This window comes from Primulina eburnea, chromosome 3 (genome assembly GCF_022965805.1).
Source record: "Primulina eburnea isolate SZY01 chromosome 3, ASM2296580v1, whole genome shotgun sequence".
NCBI classification, from domain to species: domain Eukaryota; kingdom Viridiplantae; phylum Streptophyta; class Magnoliopsida; order Lamiales; family Gesneriaceae; genus Primulina; species Primulina eburnea.
Genome location: NC_133103.1, coordinates 1,114,303 through 1,137,238, shown reverse-complemented (window position 1 = coordinate 1,137,238; position 22,936 = coordinate 1,114,303). Strand labels below are relative to the sequence as shown.

Genomic DNA, 22,936 nt, shown 5'->3' with positions numbered 1-22,936 from the left:
TATTCAACTATATCTTATTACTCAGTAAATAAATAATGTGTGAATTTAAAAGCCTCACACATGTCCCACACAGAGAATGAAATCTACCTTCTTTAAATACATCTGTATTTACTTTTTTAAATTAAAAAAAAATATATGCAATATGCCAAGCTAGCTAGCTAAGGGTTGAGTTCTTTAAAAATAATTAATTGTCAGTAATATATGCAACGTGCCAAGCTAGCTAGCTAAGGGTTGAGTTCAATCTACGTAACCTGAGTTAGGACATTGCTGTAGATGTGAATCCAACTATCCATATTTATTTTTAATTAACAAGTTTGATCTCTGATTTGTTTATGTTAATCTCACATGTTAAAAATCAACGTGGATCGTTAATTACATCCTTAAAGTAATGTCTCACCATGCATGCGTACGTGTACATACATAATTGTTTCTATATATTGGACCAATTTGTGGAAAGGTCTTAATTAAATTTTCTCAACTGTCACTGACCAATTCCTGTCACCAACTCTTAATTAAACTCTTGCTCAACTTCTCCCTCGAAAAAAACCACGGATTTCGCTTGCTCTCGCCTAGCTCCTGGTGCACAAGGATACACGAAATGGCCAACAATGGTGCTCCCAAATGCCCCTATTCTCCCTCCCAGATGGAGGTTCTTTCTGCTTTGTGCGACACTTTGTTGCCCTCTATTGATGTTTCTCGCAGAGATCAACTCCATGAATCCGTCGTCGAATTCTTTGGAACTTCAGCTTCCATGGCTGGAACTCCGCTGCCTGTAAGAATTTTGTAGAATATTCCCTTCGCTAGCTTTTTTTTTTTTTTTTTTTTTTTGTATTCTGCATTTTCTCAGGTAATAATTTTGTCTAGTTCACGAAAATAACATGACATCCCCACATATTCTATCTTTGCTATCATTTATATTTCATATCTTATATTATATATACATTATTATCAATATCTACGCTACTAATAAAACATGAGTCATGTTTGATAACTCCTTGGTGAAGCCTTTTATGCATTTCCATAAGTAGTAAATTAATATTACAAACTCCACGTTTGCCTTGCTCTCTCCCCACTTCCATTATTATATGCAGTTGATTTAAATTTCAAATTTTGGAGACTAAATGAACCTCTTTTGTTCTCTCGGCAAAGTAATCGAAAGAAACAAGTGTAACACTCTTTGTTTAGAATAAGTAAGCGTAAACTTTACCTACAATAGGTTAATTTGTACGATTTTTATTTTCCGAATGGTAGTTTAATTTCTAAGATATTCTCAGGAGTTTTATTTTGTATATGTGAAAGGTCGCTAGTTAATATTATAGGTGAGATATTATTATTTTGTACGATTGAAATTAACTGGCATCCACCGTTTGAAAGAGTGGGTCTCATGTGAGACCGTCTCACGGATCTTAATCCGTGAGACGGGTCAACCCTACCCATATTCACAATAAAAAGTAATACTCTTATCATAAAAAGTAATATTTTTTCATGGATTACCCAAATAAGAGATTCGTCTCACAAATATAACCCGTGAGACCGTCTCACACAAGTTTTTACCTATTCGAAATACGTACCAGCCCTCTGAAGTATATATTATTATTTTTATAATTAAAATATTGAATTTTTATTCTTCGTGATGTAAATGTTTGTAACCATATTTCCTTTTCCACATTTATTAAAACCTTTCCATCTACACCTTTTGTAACGTGAGTATGTTTCATCCATTCAAATTATTCATGTCTCATGTGAAACAAATGTTCTTTCATCGATATATTAATTTTAGATTTTCGTATACATTCATTCTTTTAAAATATATATGCCAAAAACACGTTGATAAAAAAATGAATTTAATATCTCTAGAAAATTAAATTTTAAGAAATAATCTTGTCATTGTTTAATTATCTTCGAACTCTTTTATATTTATTTGTGAGTTGCGAACTTCACGTTTGAACAAAAAACGCATGGCACCACATGTAAAGCAATGCTTAAAAACTAAAACACATAATCCAATAAATGGGATTTTAGGAAGAAAAAATAACCAGAGAGATTTTATCTTGAGGTTGAAATTTGCATGAAGTTATTATGCGAGAAAAAAAATGCCGAAAATAAATTTTAAATATCTATAGGATGAGAAGTAGGGGCTTTTAATTAAAATATATAAAATCATATGTGTGTGGGGATATATATGTGTGTATCCTTTAATACTATATAAAAACTTGTGTTAGACGGTCTCACATGTCGTATTTTATGAGACATGTCTCTTATTTGGGCCATCCATAAAGAAAATATTTTTTTATGCTAAGAGTATTAATTTGTATTGTGAATATCGGTAGAATTGACCCGTCTCACAGACAAAGATTCATAAGACCGTCTCACAAAAAAACTTATTCTTAATAATATAAGTCGTTGGTACTGGAAAGGGAAATTTATATACTCCAGCGGGTGAGTATACACTCAGCCACAAGTTGCATGGCCCCGCATCAATTTCATGTGCATCGAATTATTGACCTTCCGTAATAAATACGCAATTCTAATTAACAAAATTAGGTTTAAATTGAGTAGATTTTGTTGGAAATATAGAATATATATATTTGATGATAATTGAATTATTTAATTGTTTCAAGATGATATTACATTGCTATGATATTCATGTTTCTTATTATCAAGTCGTTTGTCAAAATACAACGATATATATTAATTCGAGGGATCTCAAAATCTATCAACCACCAAGTATTTGAGCCGCTTTGTTGATTTAACACTGATAAACTCAATATTAATTTCGGTTTCAATTTAAGATTTATTTTTGGTCTTTTGGTGATAATTGCGCTACTTGGCTACCCCGACGCCTCGTATGCAAATGTCGTCCTCGAAACTTGTTAAAAAAATTCTTAATTATTTGCAGGTTGCGAATTTTCTTGGACGAAAAGTAATACACCCGAAGATTTATTTGAGCAGAATTGCATTAACATTGCTGTCGACGAGAATAGGGACTTGTATACTGTGTGGGAGATATAGTTTATCCAGAAACTTTCCCTATTTTCAGAGATTTTCAAAGATTTCAGCTGATAAGAGAGAGAAGATTTTGGTTTCGTGGTCACGGAGCTTTTTTTTCCTCTTGAGAGTCCTGTATTCCGCCATCAAGATCTTCACTCTCCTAGTTTTTTTTACTCAGGTAAATATTTAAATTTGTTTTGTTGATTTATGCTAGTTTACATGTATACGTGTTGCGTGCATATCTAGTCGATTTTTTTTTAAATAAATGAAATTAAACTTTAAAAATTTCTTCAAGAAATAAAAATGAAAAGCCTTGATATGTTTTCAAGTAAATTGATAGATTTGCCCTTCATATTGCTAGATACATTATATTTTCAATCTATATATGGAAATGACAAAAACTTGTGTAAGACGGTCTCATGGATCGTATTTTGTGAGACAGATCTCTTATTCAGTTATTTGGGTCATCCATAAAAAAATATTACTTTTTATGTTAAGAGTATTATTTTTTATTATGAATATCATTAGGGTTACTCGTGTCACATATAAAAATTAGTTAATCCATTTAATAAGAGACATATTCCATATATATATATATATATTCAATTAGACCTTCCGTAGGTTTACTTACCTCTTTCATCGCATTTGCTTTGGTTCTACATAATAATTTCAATGTGTACATATCTTTCCAATACCAAATTAATAATTATCTTATTTAGTGATTGGATTGATACAATGACAATTAATTGATTACATTTGGATAGCGTCCAACAATTTTGGTGGATGAGATCCTACCTATGTGGGCACTACTCTATCTTCATTTCAACGTGTAAGATCTTGTCATACATATAATTTTTTTAAAAAAAATGGGTCCTATATATGCATGAGTAAATCTTGGTCATCCATCCTATCATGAGAACAATGCCACATGAGTAGATGAAATAAAGCAACAATTTTGTATAGTTTCAATTAATGAAATGGGTTTCTCCTCCCAAAAAAATAAAACTAAATATTGTTGCACAATTATTCATAAACAACTTTTTAAATTTTTTTTTCTTATCGAATATAATTTAATAATATTATCAAATAAAATGGTATATGATCAAATATATATTTGCTCAAAATAAAATTCAAAACATACATTTACATCCCACAAAATCATTTCTAGAAATTATATATTTCCTGTAGCCTTTTCCCAAAATATTAAAAAAGAAAAACCAAACAATTCTCAAGTTTCTGTCCTAATCATAGCGTAAGGCATGGGACCCTCAGTTGCATAATTTTTTTTTTATCGAATTCTAACAATCGGGTGGATGAGACAGAAGTTCATTAATACCAAGCCCTCAAATTATTGGTCCATAGTCACTTTATATCTATAATTTAATTATTTCAGTGTATATATATATATATATACATATATATATATAAATGATGTAGGACCCAAAGCCGGCATAATGTCAAGAAATCATCAAACTTGACAGCAAATGGTAAGATATGAATATGTTGTTTTCATTTTTATAGATTAGAGTTGTTGGTGGTTGGAACAGAAGTTTAAACCACGACCATATTCAATTCAACTATATCTTCCGTAAGCACTCGCTCTTCAAAAGTTGCCTTGTGTTCCATGATTCAAAAGGAAATTTGTTGAGAAACAGTAAATAGTTTTGAATACGGAGTAATTTCCAAAGACAGGGGACCTTAGAGAGAATCGGGAAACTTTGGTATCTCATTTCAATGCCCGGTATCTAGAAATAGACTATCCCGAGGGCCGAGAGTTTAAAAAACACATTCTAGTACCCGAGAATGATACTATTTATTAAGATATATTCATTCATATTTTGGATAGTAAATATGTGTGACAGATTATTATCAACGAATTTAACCAAATTTTGTTCAATTCATAGACTATGAGATGAAACAATATCTTTTGGAATGTATATGTACTTGAAATGAAATGACACTGGTTCGCCCGAGTTCTTGAGGAATGTTACGAGGAAATTTTGAATTGATCAAACAGGTGAACGAGAAAAATGAGAATATTTCTTGGAAAGCCATAGGCTACTGCGGCCCGGATCCAAACCTCAAAACTCAGAATGTGAAGGCCAAAACCATGCAAGAAGAAGATGCGTGTGAAGAAAAATTGAATGGACCGCTTTACAAAGGAATCGTCGATTTGAACCAAGCAAGAACGTCAAACCTGGACAAGTTACAAAACTTTGGGTTCCCTATTTCTATGGCGAATTCAATAAACCCGAGAATGAAGTCGCTGAACCCATCGTTCGGCATCAAATGTGATGCTGTGGTGATCGGTTCAGGTTCAGGAGGCGGAGTTGTGGCTGGTGTTCTTGCAAAAGCTGGCTACAAAGTGATAGTTCTTGAAAAGGGGAGATATTTGGCCAGAAATAATCTCTCGCTGCTTGAGGGGGAGGCGCTGGATCAAATGTACCTAGGAAATGGAATTTCTGGGACAGAAAATATGGACGTTCTTTTGCTTGCAGGATCAACAGTAGGCGGTGGATCGACAGTAAATTGGTCGGCCTCGATCCAAACCCCACCGCATGTTACAAAAGAATGGAGTGAAAACCATGGACTAGAATTGTTTGACAGCAAAGATTTTGCCAAGGCATTGGATGTTGTGTGCCAAAAAATGGGAGTTCAATCTGAATTCAAGCAAGAAGGATTCAATGGCATGGTTTTGAGAAAAGGGTGTGAGAATTTAGGGTACCCCATTCGAAAGATCCCGAATAACGCGCCTTCGGATCATTCCTGCGGCTGGTGCTGCCTCGGTTGTAAAGAAGGGAAGAAGAGAGGTACTTCAGAGACATGGCTAGTGGATTTGGTTGAGTCGGGGAATGGTGCAATTCTTCCTGAATGTGAAGCTGTAAAAGTGATCACGGATAAAAGAAACGGCAGAAAAAGGGCCATCGGTGTAGCTTTTACGTTCCTAAATAAAGGGGTGAAAGAAGTCGCAATCTTGGAGTCAGGTGTTACCGTGGTTTCATGTGGGGCGATTCTTACACCCCCATTGCTAAAACGAAGTGGGCTAAAGAATCCAAACATAGGGAAGAATCTACATCTTCATCCTGCCGTATTAGCATGGGGTTACTTTCCTGAATCAGATTCACCTGATTCATGGCCTGAGGGAGAGAAAAAAAGCTACAACGGTAGAATTTTGACAAATATGTCGACAGTTGTGGCGAATTTCGAAGATTCGGGATACGGGGCAGTGATTCAGACACCGGCATTGCACCCTGGAATGTTCTCTGTACTAATGCCATGGCTTTCTGGTACAGATATAAAACAGCGGATGCTTAAATTTTCAAGAACTGCTCACCTATTTGCTCTTGCCAGAGATAAAGGTTCGGGCGCTGTAGTGTCGCCGACTCATATAAGTTACAAATTGGAGAAATCCGATCGAGAAATTCTGAGCGAAGGAGTAGACAGAGCACTGAGGATATTAGCAGCAGCCGGTGCCGAGGAAATCGGGACACATCACAACAAAGGGAGAGTCTTGAAAGTGAAGGAAGCCGATTCAAAGGAATTGGATGCGTTTGTGAGGGAGGAAAGTTTAAGGCCATTGAAGAATTTGGAAACACCTATATGTTCAGCACATCAGATGGGAAGTTGCCGAATGGGGGTCAACCCGAAGGAGTCAGCTGTACGTCCCAATGGGGAGACTTGGGAAGTAGAAGGACTTTTCGTTGCGGATACAAGCGTTTTTCCGACCGCTTTGGGGGTAAATCCGATGGTCACGGTTCAGGCAATTGCTTACTGCACTGCTCAGTCAGTTCTTGAGGTCCTTGGCAAGGGAAGAGTTGAATTAGCTAGCAATCCTTGATGTGTACCCTGGAGCAAACGAATATGGATTGGAAATTTTATTGTTATTATTATACATATTGTGTTTTAAAAAATAAATTATTACACACATTGTCGATGATTGTGAAGATGAAATGTAGTTAAAACTTTTATTATGTTATAAACCTAAGATGTGTCTTATCACAACCCACCCAAAAAAGTTGTCAACTTGGTGGTATAATCTTCATGGGATGGGTTTATAAGCTACTCCTGTTTATTTTATTGTTTGATGTGATATATTTTTAATAACATTTGTAAGTTTGGTTTTTGAGTCATCTGTATTTACTTTTCCTATATTTTATGTATTTGACACTCATCTCTCTTGTCAATACAAGGGATGAGAAAGATAAAAACATCAAGTGTAGGAGTAGTGAATGCAAATTTGGAGTTACAATTTATTAAATAAAATGAATAATAAATATTAGTCTGAGGTTAAAGTTGGAATTAGAATATGAAGGTGGGTTGGTTATTGGCGTGGCTTTGAAATTGCTTGGGCAAAGACTTGTGTAAGACGATTTACAGGTCGTATTTTGTGAGTCGGGTATCTTATTTGGGTCATCCATGAAAAAATATTACTTTTTATGCTAAGAGTATTATTTTTTATTATGAATATCGATAGGGTTGACTCGTCTATAAAAATTCGTGAGACCATCTCACAAAAGACTTACTGCTTGATACAAACTTGTTGGCATCTGATGCCAACTGGGGTCTGGGGACGTCTTTCTTTTTCTTTCTTTTTTTTGTGCCCCAACAACCCAATAAATACAGATTTAGGTCCACTCTTTCTTTTTCTTTTACCATATGCAAGATTCCGAAATATGCAACAGTTTTCCTATTTTCCGTAACTATGAATAATACCATATAATAACTTAATTTTTATTCTTCATTCTCTACTTTCACATCACATATTGATTACTTTTAATTCACACCAATCTCAAAACCTCAATAATTATATTTTAATATGACATTGCTATTATTCAATGTTCTCTCCAGTGAAGAAAATGAAAGATTACTTTCTACACCAAAAGGTCATCGTCTCCACCAATCCTAATCCAAGAAAGGTAAACATCAAGAACCCAATACCCAATTCTTGTTTGCTTTCATTAGACTCCAAGCTTCAATCCCAATCCATGTTTCTCCTTCCCAAATCTTTGATCAAAGGATAAGTACACACCCATAATTTCAAACCAGCCATTGAAATTTTACATGGAAAGACTAAATAGTCACAGTTTTGTATTGTTCTCCTCTGTCACCATAGCATTAGGCATTGTTTCCTTTACCTTGTGCCTTGCAGCTGAATTCAAGAAATCGAAGGTATTTGTGATTTACATATGATCAATTCGATTTTTTTTATTATACAGTTCAGCGTATCGATTCATTGATTGATTTTGATCCAGAAAGAGGATCTTAGATTGGAGGGAAAGCTGTGTTATTTGCCCAGAAGCGCGGGCGTTGAATTGGGAGTCATGGGTTTAATCTTTCTGGTTGCGACTCAAGTGACGGCAAATTTATTATTGATCTCCAGAAAATTCTGTTCAACAGAGGACATCACCAGCTGTAAACTCAGAATGCCCACTTTATCCTGCGCTTTGTTGATTTTATCTTGGTAAGTATCATATAACCGGTAATCTTGGTAAATTATATATATGTATATATGTATGTGTTTATCTAATCTGTGAGTGTTCTATAAAAAGTTAAATTGTTTGATATGAAAAGTTAAATAAAATTTAACGATTAAAAATTAGTCCCAGTGGGTTTAATGTCTGAAGTCAATACTAAACAAAACTTTTACTGGGCCGCTTTAGGTATTCGACTAATTCTTAGTGTTTGATCAATGATCAGAAGTTCGATTTTTTGTATCAATATTTCCGTATGTTGCACAAAGTTTGCGAGATGTTTTTTACTGGCTAGCATGGTTTGCAGACTATCAGATTTTGCATACGAAAAATTAACAATAACGTACTCTATCATCATAAAAAAAAAAAAAGCAGATGATTGAAAAATCATTTTACAGCAGGTATATTCTGTAAAAATATACTAATTTAGTTATTTACGAACCAAAAATTCAATATTTCCCGAAAATGAATCAGTCATAATGCTTGCTCCTGTCCTTTCTTTAGTATAACACCTCTTCTTTCTTTTTTTAAGAGAGAACATTTGATAGATCAAATAGAGAAGTTTTGTTTACAATATTATGAATCCAATAAGGTATATATATTATTAGCTTTAATTTACTGATTTTACAGGAAGGGGTTTCCAAATTTTATTTCGTGTCATGTAATATGATATTACTGAAAAAATATTAGCATAAATCATTTTGATGGTTAAAATTATAAAGTTAAAATTAGTTAAAAATAGGAGCAACATAATAACAATGTACTAGCTGTTAAAGATATTACTGGATCCTCCAAAATCTAAAACTTTCACCAAACATGGTTTGATCTCATAATTCCTGGTATGAAGACTTGAAAACCATGTGGGAAAAATTTCAAAATTATTTTCTAGGCGAAGGGAACCTTCATCACGTGGACAGCTATATGTGTCTACACAATATAATTCCCACAACCGACACCTCTATCATTAAATCTATATGACAATGTTTTTTTCTTAAAGAATGAATTATGTAACAGGATCAGCTTTGGTATTGCTGTTATTTTAATCAGTGCAGCCACTAGCATGAGCAGAAGTCAGCAGTTGGGGCAAGGTTGGTTGGATGGAAAATGTTACCTAGTCAAAGATGGAGTCTATCTTGGTTCAGCCATGTTGGTTTTGATGGCACTGGGGTCGACCCTCGGCTCAGCCACCATAGTCGTAAGGCGCAGGCAGGCTGAAGAAAACAGAAAGGTTCTTGAAGGAGTTCAAGAATAACCAAATTTGTGAATTTTTCAGTCTAACAAAATTTTGAGATCGTTTCACGGTACAAATACGTCGAACAGGCGGCGAATTGTGGGGCTGCATGCGATTCCATAGCTTTTTTTTTTTTTTTTTTTGATGAAGACTCCATAGAGAAGGGAAGTGAATGAAAATTTACTTGAAGAGAGAGAGAGAATAAAAAAGATAAAGGGATGACGTTTGTCCCGTGGCAACTATGATTTGATATTTGTTTTGGCCTGATTCTTCCCCAGACAGAAATACAAATAGACATGACCAAGGTTGGTCTATTTTTCTATCCTAAACAAATGGAAACTAGAACAGTGTTCAGAATATAATGATATATATCTTGGTAGCTATTTGAACATGCTAGATCTGTATTCATTTCTTATAATTTGACTTGGCCAAGTTAATTATTCGCACAGCTTCATTGTCCATAAGCATCATATTGGAGACAAAGCGATGCGTCTTATAGAAGGTTAGCATAGTGAACTCTGTCTAAAAATAACATGCAGGTTATCCCCTCGGGAAACCACCACGGCCACGGTTTAAATGGTTTTTCACACTTGCCGGATTGCACGAGCCACGATTCTCGCCGTCCAACTCCATACCATCGCAACTGCTGATTGTCATATAGAAAAAATTTTAGACTGTCAATTAATTCTTCACTAAAGTTGAGAAAAATATCATGCCTGTGATTTTCAGTGATAGAAATCGCGTGACAACACAAATAGATCCTAGTAAAATATATAACCTTGCCCACTCACGAAAATATTAGAACATAGTTTTATATGTATATATACATAATCATATTTATATGACACACTGAGACAAGATGGCACATTCAATGGCAGGGGTTCACCATTGTCATATTTATATGACACGCTAAGACAGGATCCTACCCAATATTCTCAACAGAGTACTTCAGAATGAGAAATGCAAATGAAACGCAGAAACATACGTCGTTTCTACTTCGAAACCGATAAAATTCAAGCAACAGTCATCAGACAAGCTATCTAGATAAGCAAAAGAAAAGAGAGAATTGCAGGCTCTACTGCTATCGGGAACTAACATGCAGTGGTTGAACCAGTTAGAAACACAAGGCTCCATAATAACTACGTCCTTGTATTAGGAGTATTTCAAGTCAGGGTCAGCATGATTGAGGAAACATAATAATATAAAAAGGATGCAGATAACATTAACTAAAAAAACAAATCAGGGAGTTATTTAAGAGTATGCTTAGTACATCTGGAATATTTCTTTAATTTTATCTCTTGAATTCATCAATAGATAATATATCTTTCTTTAAAACTTGAGAAATCCACGTGATCTAATAGTGAATTCCGTGAAGGAAATTAAGATGGAGAAAGCGGCTTAGACTTCCTGTGGTCGAATTTTATTACAACTTTTGTATGAAAATGAAAATGGATTTACTGCAAAGGCCATCATCACAACGCTTGATTTTCAATAAAAAGCTAGCACTACGATTATTTCCTCGTTCTATACTTAAAAACGCCGCCTCCCGAATTTTGGGTGAACGCCACTCGGCCTCGCCACCTTATACAGGTACGGATTCGTTTTATGTTCCCATTTTTGTGTATCACTCGTCGTCAAATTTGCTGCCATTTATATAAGAATCGTGTTTCCGCGTATGTATTATTACACTGGTGCTTTGTCCATAATATATAATTATTAAAAAAATTTATGTTCTAATACACTACTTTGATGTTTTGTAGTTTGATTTAGAGTGATTTTAAAAAAAAAAATCGCTGAAAAATTAAAAAATCTCTCACTCAATAAACAACTAGAAGATCAGTGCATAATTATTATTATTTAAGCTTGAGTCCATATTAATCAAAATTGATGTGACTAATCCAAAATCATTTGCATGACATATGTTTATTCATTGCCTTTTACAAGTGAAAATGGTATTAAAGAAAGGAGAAAAAATACTAGATAAACATAAGATACCTACAAATATTCTATTTATGTTAGGAAATAAATAAGGCTATAATTTTCGCATCATTTTCTATGTATTGCCATCTATAGAAACTCACTTATGTACAAATTCCCCCTATCCTTTCAAGATTTATAGTGGCATTTTCCTTTGACCAAATTTCTTCCTATATTTAGAAAGAATCATGTCCGGTTTGGGCTTTTGCGAGAGAGACTAATGGGCAACCCATTCTGGGGAAGAGCAAAGGGCCCATATTGGATTCCATTTTGTTGGTCCATTATACTCCACCTGTATTTTGTGGTGAGATGGTGCACGAGGATTAAAATCTCTAGCTTGGCTAACTCATTCCCCGGGCAGGAGTGAATCCCATTGCCAAATGGCATGAATGTATTGGGCTTCGGCGCCACCTGTAATAAATAAAAAAAATTAACCATCTTTTCTTGGAAGGGATCATGTTGGATGCAATTAGTAGGAGTAAATGAAATTTATGATTATTTTACTAAAAATTACCTCAAATCTCGAAGGTTCGAATTTCTCTGGCTCCGGGAAATTAGCAGGATTGTGGTGAATATTTCTGAAGAGGGGCAACACTTTCCATCCTTTTGGAATTAGATATCCTGCAAATTTACGTTAAACAAGTAACTGTTAGACAGCAGGGACGGTTGGCAAAATAATTTTGGCGATTTTTTTTTCTTTTAAATTAACAGTTGAAGAAGTTTATTTTTGGACCAATTTTATATTTGAAACTTGATAGTATAAAATATATGTTTCGTGGGTTATTGAAGTTAAACTTACCGTTGAATTCTACATCTTCGACAGCCTCACGAAAAGTAAAAGACAAGATGGATGCCACTCTCAGTGTTTCTTGAATCACCCTCGAAGTGATTGGCATTTTCTTGGTGTCCTCCCAATTCAAACCTTTCTCCTCACCGAGCTCTTCTTTGGAATTAATTATGCCCTCTTGCTCTTCCTGCAAAAATCCCAACAGAAAGTCTTTAATTTCCATGAAAAAGAATTTTAGCAAAGTTCAGATGTTTGTTTTCGAAGTTTAGGATATGGGTTCTTACGGTGACAGCTTGCAGAACACTTGGGTTTTCACCAAGATATTTCAAAATCCAAGTTAACACGCTAGCTGTAGTGTCGCGAGCAGCGAAAATCACGCCGATGACATTGTCTGCGATTTGTTCATCGGTTAGACCTTCGGAATCCTCCATGAAAGAACCGAGCAAATCGGTGTGATCACGTTTCATTTGCCTCCTGAGTGAGATGATTTTGGCCAAGATTTGTGCCAATTCCTTTCTAGCCTTCATTGACTTGTGGAAAAGGGTCCCGGGGAGATTAATCGGCATCGAGTTGTATCCCTTTTCAAGAATGTGGTAGCATCTCTTGAGATCATCTCTGTACAAAACTTCATCTTCCCCAAGAATCGAAAGCATTGCCACATTGAATGTGTACTGCAAGAATTAATTTGAAGCTAATCATAATCAGATTTCAAGGCTCTGTTTTTCCCCTGTTTTTGAGGCTTTCGGAATGATGATGAAACTCACCGTTTTCATTTCCTGGTAAGTGGTGATCGATCTGCCGTCCCATGATTCCAAAGTGCTTTCCGCAACCGATTCGATCTCCGGAATGATGTTTTTTATCGCTTGGGGCATGAATGCTCGTAGAACAAGCTTCCTCAGCTTGGCATGGTAGTCTCCCTGGTGAAAGAACAAGGCTTGTTTGCCCAACATCCTCTCTTTGCTAGCAGGAAATGTCGGCTTAAAGAGATTGGATTTTGAAACAAGCACAAGTCTGGCCGCCTCCGGGCTCGAAATCATCACACAATTGCACCCCAAGATGTGAGTCTTGAATATGGAGCCATACCTGCCAAAGTCGAAACAATTTTTCCGTGAGAATTAAGGTCAAACAAAATCTCGAAATCTTGCAAAAACAAAACGTGGGAAACTTGAACTAACTTCTTGATTTTTGACGCAAAGAAAGCATTCGGGTTCTGCGAGTACAGCTGGAAGGTTTCACCAACATAAGGCCAGCCCATGCTCCCCGGCGGAAGCGGCAAGTTTACTTTGCCAAACGACCGGAATTTAAAGATCCGATTCAGGAGTAAGCATGAGAAAATGAAGGTTCCGAATATGTAACAAAACGAGATGGATTCCATGATTCTGTAACAAAAAGATCAAACTTTAAACTGTTCCGATGAATATACGTTTATCAGAGAATAAAATTTTTGGATGAAGGGATGCGATGAATTGGGAGGGTATTTATAGGTATCCCGAGGAGGTGGAGGATGGACCTTTCTAACACAGCTATCAGACCCAAACACGGAATCAACCTCCAGCTCACGTATATCGGCGGAAATGTGTACGTATAAGTGTATGTATAAGAGGAGTGATGGAACAGAAAAGGACACGTGTAAGTATACATCCATTAATCATGAATGAATTAACTATAAAAAAAATTATTTGTAAACTTTATTTAATATTTCAGATATGGGTAAATTTTGAATTTTTAAAAGTTAATTTTCATCCTTCGGGTTCTTGGGTAGCCACGTGAATAAGACTTGGCTAGCTGTGTGGTTGACGAGAGAGGTGCGAGGAAACAACTCCTTGGGAGTTGGGACAAAAAAAATACTTGGAAGAGACTAATAAAGGGGATGAATTTGATGCCATCCGTACCACGCATGGCTTTGTATATTTTATTTATTTGGGGGCCAAAAAGCATTTCCCACTTGCATTTTTATCAAATTACGATTCACATTAATGGATGATTAACTAAAAATATAAAGTATAGAACAAGTTGCGAAATTTGTCACGCGAAATCATTTTTTCCTATATTTTTATAGATTATCCACGTTTCTTGGATTTCCTTCTTCCACAACGTCGACAAAATATGTTTTACATCTTCAAAAATAGATATATTTTTCAATTTAACATCTTATTCTTTATCCTTCGATTTTGCAAGTCAAATGATATCTGCTATTATTATAAGTTGCTTAGCGTTAGTTGGTTCATGTTTATGTTTCAAGTAGACTTCGTCAAGTCAAGGGAAATGTCTAAATAAAAGTTTGACCCCAAAAAATTGTAATTAAACTGCAAACACGTGTATAATAAATAATATGATAGCACATATATAATAGCCCTTTGAACAACTCGTACTTACTCGATGAAAATCAAGAGGAAAAAGTAAAAGTCAAACTGATCCAATACTCGGTTAGATACTAATAATTAAATGGAAAATTTATAAGAAACGAAATTTAAAATTCGAATCTCTGTTTAAAATTTCGCATAATGTGAGAGAGTTATTTATCTTGAAATTTGAATTGCCGAATTAATCTAAAATTTTCAATTCTTATCAAGTGCATATATAGAATTATCTTTCAAGGATATATATATTAGATAAGAGGAGAAGGAGATTGAGACAGTCTCGTAGATCTTTATTCGTCAAACATGTCAACGTTATCCATATTTACAATATTCGTCTCACAAATTGATCGGTTAGACCGTCTCACATGATTTTTTGTGTGTATTCAAAAAGTCAATCAAGATAATTGACAAATTGTTTTGACTTTTAATGTTTGACATAAATCAGTTTAATTCTTAAACGTGTTTGTTGACTAAACGAATTAAATGTGGTTGCAAACTAATTTGATCGTTTGGATTAAATGTATTTTTTTGAAATTAGAGCTTGAAATTAATGTGGTTTGAACTTCAAATATTCGAATTATATATGATATGATTATTTATCAATAGAAATAAGATAAAAGAACGAACTCATTCAACTAGACAAATACGACATTTTTGAACTTTTTCCACCATAAATGAAAGCTCCAAAAAATGTGATGAAATTAAATTGATTAATAATTTGTGTTCGAACCACACCTACAGATGTTCATTGTACCCGTTATCGCAAATAAAATGTCAACCAAGTTGACGAAAATTATGGTTTTAACAGTAATAAATATAATAAAATTTCAATCAAGTTGATGGAAATGTTGCTTTTAAATAATACAATGTCGAACAAGTTGATGAAAAAGTTTTGCTCCTACCTGGAAAGATCTGACGCCGTCTGCTGTGTTGGAGAAATAATTGTTTTATTTATTAAAAGTTAAATAAATTAGTTATAAGGTAACGATCGATTATAAGACAGTAATTATGAAGTAATCGTTGAATTTATGTTCATATATTGAACGATTTGACTTTCTATCGTAATAAATTAGGGTGATCAACATTTTTCAAACCATCCCACCCAAAACAAATTGCATGTTTGACTTTGTACTTGGCCTCGAGTTTTAATTTTTCCCCATTTGGAATGAAAATTGGATAAGTATTTTATGAGCTTTCTAAGACTGTTATCAGACAAAATCAAGATTTGCTCAGAGTCATCCTCTCAGTGCGGGTTACAACTCTAGCGTGTTTGCAGGATACTATATCAGTTTGGAGGTTTATCCAGCATAAACTGAAAGATAACGAATGTATTTGTCATTAGAATAAAAAATAATAATATTTTTTATTCTAAAAATCTCATCAACCCAACTAAGAGCATCCATATTCATGTTAAAATTCGATTGTTACAACACCCAAGAATAATGACATTCAATGTGATACATGTTGCAACAGTCAACTCAGCTCCCAATCCACCCCGGCGTTCAAAGTGTTCATTTATTCGAACGCTGTCCAAAAAAAATTTAAAACAAAAATTAAAACGCCTAATGCCTATTGCCGCATATACGCCCAAATTTCTGGCGTGGGATTCATTGGCCATTATAAAAATAAAAAAACTAGGTAATAATCATTTAAAAAATGTAAATAAAATTGAAAATATATATATTTAATGTAGAATAATATGAGTCGATGGTAGAACCACATATAATGAATGTTAATGTTAAAATGAATATAACATAATATAAATGTAATATAATATATACATGATATATAGACATCATATTTATATATATATATATATATATATATATATATAAAATAAAAATAATGAATGTTATAACACCAACCAATATCCATGTTATAACTTCACACGTTGACGAGCCATGGGGCCAATCAAGGTTAATGTGCACAGTAGTACCTTACCTGAAACCTAAAAGCTTTGATATTTTTAATAAATGAAAAGCCATCTCATTTAAATAATTGCACACGGCTTATACTAATATTCCACTCAAGGGACAAACGGAGGAAAAAAGTTGCAAGTTCCTCTAATTTATTTCACAAATTGACACTGATCGGTGGGTCCTGTAGCCTTTGAATTATTATCCTATCGAGCCATTTTGACCCTTCACCCATTAAAAGACTACGGTACTCTATTATATTTGTCCCATAGCGAGGGCCCGGTCCCAAGATTGCCCCCTCTAATATACCACTGGCGCAAAAGAATTATAATGCAAAATTTTAAAATTATGTTTTTTTCGAATGACAAAAATTTGAAGTGATTCTTTTTCTAAGACAAATGTCCAAATTATAAGGACTCGTATAAGAAAGTATTTCATCGTATGTAATATTTTTTAAATAATAATAATAATAGTCCAATTAAACATCTTTTTCAAGAAAACATACAGCTGGTGATCAATTCAATAAGTTTGATAGCTCATTTCAATCAATTAATTTCGCCATTGATTAATGTTCATAAATGATTTTGATAATCATACACACGGTTTGGAAACGTGGTACGACTTTAAAATTAAGTTGTCGGATGGGGTTTTCATATAAATCCAAATAACACCTTTTTAGAAAATTGAAGCGTGATTAACAAAAATATTTGAAATTCATTTTATTTTATATAATTAATTCGTTAATAAATAAGATATGAAGTTAAAATTTAATCTGTTATGTTATTGTTAACGATAAATTATAATCAAAATTTATAAATTTTAAAATCATCTAACCAAACAAAACCTTAGTTTTAATCAAAGTATATATGGACGAGATATTTAGCTTAGTGATAAGAGTGAGATCTTTTAATTTTATTCTATTTTGAGTTCGAATTAGACTTTGTAGTAGTTTAGTTAGATTAGATTGTATAAAAAAATACTTATATATCTTATAAGTTACATGATTTAAACTATATAACGTAAACAAACGGATCGGACATGATCATGCATGTATATTTTTATTCCTTTTTATTAAAATATAATATTCATGTTATTCTCTGTAATATAACTTATTTTCTTTGAAAGCAGTTAATGTTCAAACATGAAATGATAAATTATAGTTTAAATCAGTTCGAACCTTGATAAAATTGGACACGAAACATTCGAGAACAACAAAATTCATAATCATATGTTTTATTTTGGAATCATTCGATCAGAAGATGTCTTTAAATCTCATCACTTCACAATTTGTTTTCAAAAGATATATATACAATTCAAGTTATTAAAAAAACAGAAATCAACATCCATTTCAATTTCAATCTGTACACACGCTTCGGAAACGAGAATGGCGTGGCCATGAATTGTAGATATGCGCATGTAAATACAAATCGGTCACACCCCGGTCCGAAAACTATTAAATAATCGTTGGACCGTTCAAACCGATCAAAATTAGTTAGAAAAGTCAAGAACATGTAAATCCGGCCCGAAAAGTACTAAATAACCGTTTGATCAGTAAAGGTTTGTTCAGTAAAATCGGTCAGAACTAGTCAAATCAATACCCGGTTCGATTGATCAATACATTTTAATTTTTTTTAAAATATTGAATTTTTATATTTATATATATGATTATTTTGATTTTGAACTTTACAAAAAATAATATTTAATAATATTGGACTTTATTTTGATTTTTTAATATATATATATATATATATAATTATGTTTGATTATATGTATATTGTATAGATTTTAAATTTGGATAAATAATTTTTTATTATATATATATATATATTTAAAATCTTTAGAATTGAAAATATATTATTATTTTATATATAATATCTTTAGAATTGAAAATATATTATTATTATATATAATATAATGATTTTTTGATTCGACTGTCAATTCAGCAATTGAGCCAATTTTCAAAGCAAGCATGGTCACCCCACAATCCAATTATGAAACATTGTTTTTTCCCCATCTGCAATTTGCACGTCGCTTTCAGAAAGACAAATCACAATTGGGCCGGGTCGTTGTTACTGGGTCCATCTGCATCGGTGCGTGTGTGTTACATCTGTATTAAAATTTCAATATAAAGTTTATTAAATTCATAATTCAATATAGATCCCCAAAAATATTTCATGATTCATGAAATAACTAATAATGATTAATTAATTACATTAATTTTACAGAAATTCGAGTATTATACTTCCAGTGTTCCAAATATAAAGTTCATATTCATTCCAAATACATTGTTCAGTATCAATCTAACCATATTTATTAAATATATTAATTATATTTTAAAAAATTTCTATATTTAATTAAATCAATCATTAAATTAGGATAAATGATAATGAAGAAAAGTGGGTTGAATAAAGTAAATCTTTTTTTAAATTTTTTTGAATAAAGTGATCTGCAAATACTCGGTTACAGCTCTTGCATAGACAGAGACAGCATGAATAGATAGATAAGTCACTGAAATTCAAATTGCTTAGCAGCGGTCCATCTGTATAAATTATTACATAAAAATCACTTTATGAATTATGGCGGCTTCACAATCAAGATTAATTTTTATTTTATATATATTTTTTAATTTTACGAAATTTTTATTATATTGCATGCTTAAATACGAATTAATTATTTACCTTTCCTCATGGCGGTTCGAGAAAACCAGGTGACAATATAAAATCTATTTTTTTATATACTTCATTTTTTATGCATTACTTTTACTAATGTAGTTTATATAAAAATATATTAAATATGTAAATGTTTTTTCGGCTTTGAATGAAGAATATTTCCTACCAGGAGACAACGGATACACACAATTAAATTTCTCTTTTGTAAAGTAAATTTATAAATATTGCCTTAAAATATGTAACTTGATGGGGGGACAGATGGATTTTTAGACCTATGTTGTATGTTTTTTAATTATTATTATTATTATTATTATTATTATTATTATTATTATTATTTTCCTGTGTGCAAGAAAACCCAGCTACTTCTTGCATTGAGGCTACCACCATAAGAAATGGGCCGTGAGTTCTTTTTTGCTGTTTAGAGGTTTGTGGGCCGGATTCGTGGGCTTGCTCATCGACTATATCACCATTACATAGTTTAAAAAAAAATTATTATACCGAAAATTTTAATTATGTAAAGGGAGACGATATTTTTATCTTTTTGCAAGCAAATGAGACATCTTCGATTATATACAAGCATTAAAAACTTTTCGTATGAGCTAGCGTGATCTGGTAACCTTGTGCGACAAATTCGTCCGTGAAGAGTTTATTCAACAAAAAATTAGTGATTTCGAATTTTATAATCTAAAAAGGAAAAAAAAAAAAAAAACTACTATGAACATGTGATAGTTACATAAATTATTATATACTGTATACCTTTAAAACTTTGAACTGAAAATCCTAGACTGGCAACTGATCCTTAATCCCAATACAGGTCAAAATTCTGTAAGCAATATGTGCCATATCCGGCCTCGTTTCCGAGTTCGAAGCCAGAGCAAGATTCGCCACTTCCACCAAAACCCGCAACTGTTCCACATTCACCTTGCCATTAAGTTTCGGATCCACCATTTTCACCAACATTATTTCTACATCATCACAATTCTTCCGGCACTCCTGAGTCCATTCAGCCAATGTAAACGAGCCCTGCAACGATCTCAACCCGGTGATCAGCTCGAGAAGTAGAACCCCGAAGCTATAGACGTCGCTCTTCGGCGACACGATTCCGGTTTGTAGATAACTTGTGTCGACATAGCCGAGGGAACCCTTTACCGCAATTGGTGTGTGGGCTGTTTGGGGGTCGTTGCCGAGCTTGCACAGCCCGAAATCCGCTAGTTTTGCGTGGCTGTCATCAATCAGGAGGACGTTGGACGACTTGATGTCTCTGTGGATGACAGGAGGATCGGCGACGGAGTGGAGATAGTCGAGGGCGTAGGCGATGTCGAGGGCGATGCTGAGGCGATCGGACCAGCTTAGGATTCCGGCAGATTGGCCTTGGTGGGTATGCATTCGGTCGAATAGGCTGTTTCTTGGGACGTATTCCAGGAGTAGAAGTTGCTCTCCTGGTGAATCGTCGTTAGCAATTTCAGTTTTGATAGATTAAATGTACACGTACACAGTACAAGAACACATACCTTTCTCCAAGCAGAATCCCATCAGGCACACCAAATTCGGATGAGAAATCCTAAGCAAAACCGAGACTTCATCCAAGAACATCTTCTGGCTGCCACCCCTCTCCTCCATCACCCTTTTCACCGCACCAAATCTTCCATCTCCAAGCTCTGCAAGGTACACATACGAAGTCGCTCCGACCCCGACCCGAATTCGGAAATCAGTCGTGGCCACCTTTAGCTCCTCCAGTGAATATGTCCTGATCGAATAGTTTTTGATTTTACAGCTAATGGGTTGTGGTGCGATCTCTTTACACTTCTGAGCGCTTTGATCCGCTAAAGATTTATCATCTTGAGACTCCAAATACACAACCCATTTTCTTAAAATGATCGTGAGAACGATGACTAGAGTTATGGCACCAGCAATCAAATAGCTTCTTCTACTTGATGTGGAGAAACCAAGAAACCACATTTTTGCTTCTGTATAGGCGTACTATTCCTCCATTATTTCAATATTATGCCTTAAATATAAAATTTAATAAATTATGATGAACAACTTATATGATTGCGATCGGTAGGATGATATTTTTACGTACATAACATGAATTAAATCACTAATCAAAAAATACTAAAGAAGATCGCATATAAGTACAATTATATAGAATCTATTAAACAAGCTAGAGTAATTCAGAAACGAAGTCAATGCAAGAACGGCATGAGATACATCGAGAACAAGAGGACTCGACTTTCGTCGCATATTTTCAAATTTTAATTAATTGGAGAAAGATTTAGTGCATATATTCCCACCGATAGTCACTATTCAATATTGCAAAGTATCGATAATGAAGAATAATAGGTTAACGTGATTGTCAAATAATAAAAGATGAGTAGGTCTCATGTGAGACTGTCTCACGGATCTTAATCTGTGAGACGGATCAACCCTACCCATATTCACAATAAAAAGTAATACTCTTAGCATAAAAAGTTATACTTATTCATGGATGACCCAAATAAAAGATCCGTCTCACAAATATGACCCGTGAGACCGTCTTACACAAGTTTTTGGCATAAAAGATTCATGAATTTGGATTTTTCGTAGGAGGAATTGTAATTGAATATATAGTGTCTTATCAACTATTATGCATGTTAATCATTGAATTGGTCAACTAAAAGTGACTCAGGCTGATTCTTGATTCCCACTTTTATCTTAAGTGATGTTGATATATGTCTTGTTAACTTTAATGGAATGAAAATTCAAAGAGGTAGAGATGGTAATTTGGCACCCAAATTAACTAGCTTGGAAACAAAATTGGGTACTATTTTTGTTTATCTGATGACTATATCGATTGGGTCCGTATGTACAGATAAATCCAGAAATCACGATGAATTAGTGATTTAATTTATTTTTAAAATAAATTATATATGAAATTATTCTTGCAAAAACTTGTGTGAGACGGTCTCACGGGTCGAATTTGTAAGACAGATCTCTTATATGGGTCATCCATGAAAAAATATAATTTTTTATGCTAAAAGTATTACTTTTATTGTGAATATGAGTAGGGTTGACCCGTCTCACAGATGAGTATCCGTGAGACGGTCTCACATGAGATACACTCAATTATTCTATCGGATCGTGCACATTACTGCACAATGTTGCTATAAAAATCCTAAATCAGAAAATAGAAAATCCCAACGGCACAGATATATCATATAAATACATTTTGATTCTTGACTCCCATATTTACCTTAAATAATAATGTTTATATATTTCAACTTTAATAATGGTCGAGAACTATGAAAATCAATATTTAAAAATCTGACCTGATACTGGAAAAATAACTAGTACGGGTCTATTAATTAACCATTTGTTAAGTTGTCCCATACATTAATGATAATCAATTTCAAACAATTATATATTTCGAATCTGTAACAAATAAATAAATAACACAGTTCAATAAAATTCAATATTATCATCGTAAACTATATCTCGTTAAAATTTAAAACTTTTATTTTCAAAAAATAATTGTAAGTAAAACAACACAACAAC

General features: G+C 33.6%; 4 protein-coding genes across 5 annotated transcripts; 2 read left to right on the top strand and 2 right to left on the bottom strand.

Annotated features, from left to right (window-relative positions):
- The first annotated feature begins 471 nt into the window (after positions 1-471).
- Positions 472-6,997, top strand: LOC140825113 (long-chain-alcohol oxidase FAO4A). Its single transcript, XM_073186655.1, has 3 exons — positions 472-772; positions 2,900-3,169; positions 5,009-6,997. Exons 1-3 carry the CDS (start codon positions 599-601, stop codon positions 6,827-6,829), a joined length of 2,265 nt encoding a protein of 754 aa, XP_073042756.1. The 5' UTR covers positions 472-598; the 3' UTR covers positions 6,830-6,997.
- Positions 6,998-7,691: 694 nt separating this feature from the next.
- Positions 7,692-10,151, top strand: LOC140825112 (protein MODIFYING WALL LIGNIN-2-like). 2 transcript variants are annotated; one of them, XM_073186654.1, is made up of 3 exons: positions 7,692-8,160; positions 8,244-8,452; positions 9,510-10,151. In XM_073186654.1, the coding sequence occupies exons 1-3, from the start codon at positions 8,053-8,055 to the stop codon at positions 9,712-9,714; spliced, it is 522 nt and encodes a 173-aa protein (XP_073042755.1). In that variant the 5' UTR covers positions 7,692-8,052; the 3' UTR covers positions 9,715-10,151. The 2 variants fall into 2 exon arrangements, with proteins under 2 accessions (XP_073042755.1, XP_073042754.1); XM_073186653.1 differs by having other exon boundaries at positions 7,722-8,160; positions 9,477-10,147.
- A 1,416-nt stretch (positions 10,152-11,567) lies between these two features.
- LOC140825110 (abscisic acid 8'-hydroxylase CYP707A2-like) lies at positions 11,568-13,910 on the bottom strand. Its single transcript, XM_073186650.1, has 6 exons — positions 13,633-13,910; positions 13,222-13,540; positions 12,742-13,128; positions 12,470-12,644; positions 12,185-12,291; positions 11,568-12,081 (listed from the first exon to the last, which is right to left on the bottom strand). Exons 1-6 carry the CDS (start codon positions 13,830-13,832, stop codon positions 11,857-11,859), a joined length of 1,413 nt encoding a protein of 470 aa, XP_073042751.1. The 5' UTR covers positions 13,833-13,910; the 3' UTR covers positions 11,568-11,856.
- Positions 13,911-20,131: 6,221 nt separating this feature from the next.
- LOC140825111 (probable receptor-like protein kinase At1g49730) lies at positions 20,132-21,552 on the bottom strand. Its single transcript, XM_073186652.1, has 2 exons — positions 20,914-21,552; positions 20,132-20,841 (listed from the first exon to the last, which is right to left on the bottom strand). The coding sequence occupies exons 1-2, from the start codon at positions 21,359-21,361 to the stop codon at positions 20,183-20,185; spliced, it is 1,107 nt and encodes a 368-aa protein (XP_073042753.1). The 5' UTR covers positions 21,362-21,552; the 3' UTR covers positions 20,132-20,182.
- Positions 21,553-22,936: the final 1,384 nt, after the last annotated feature.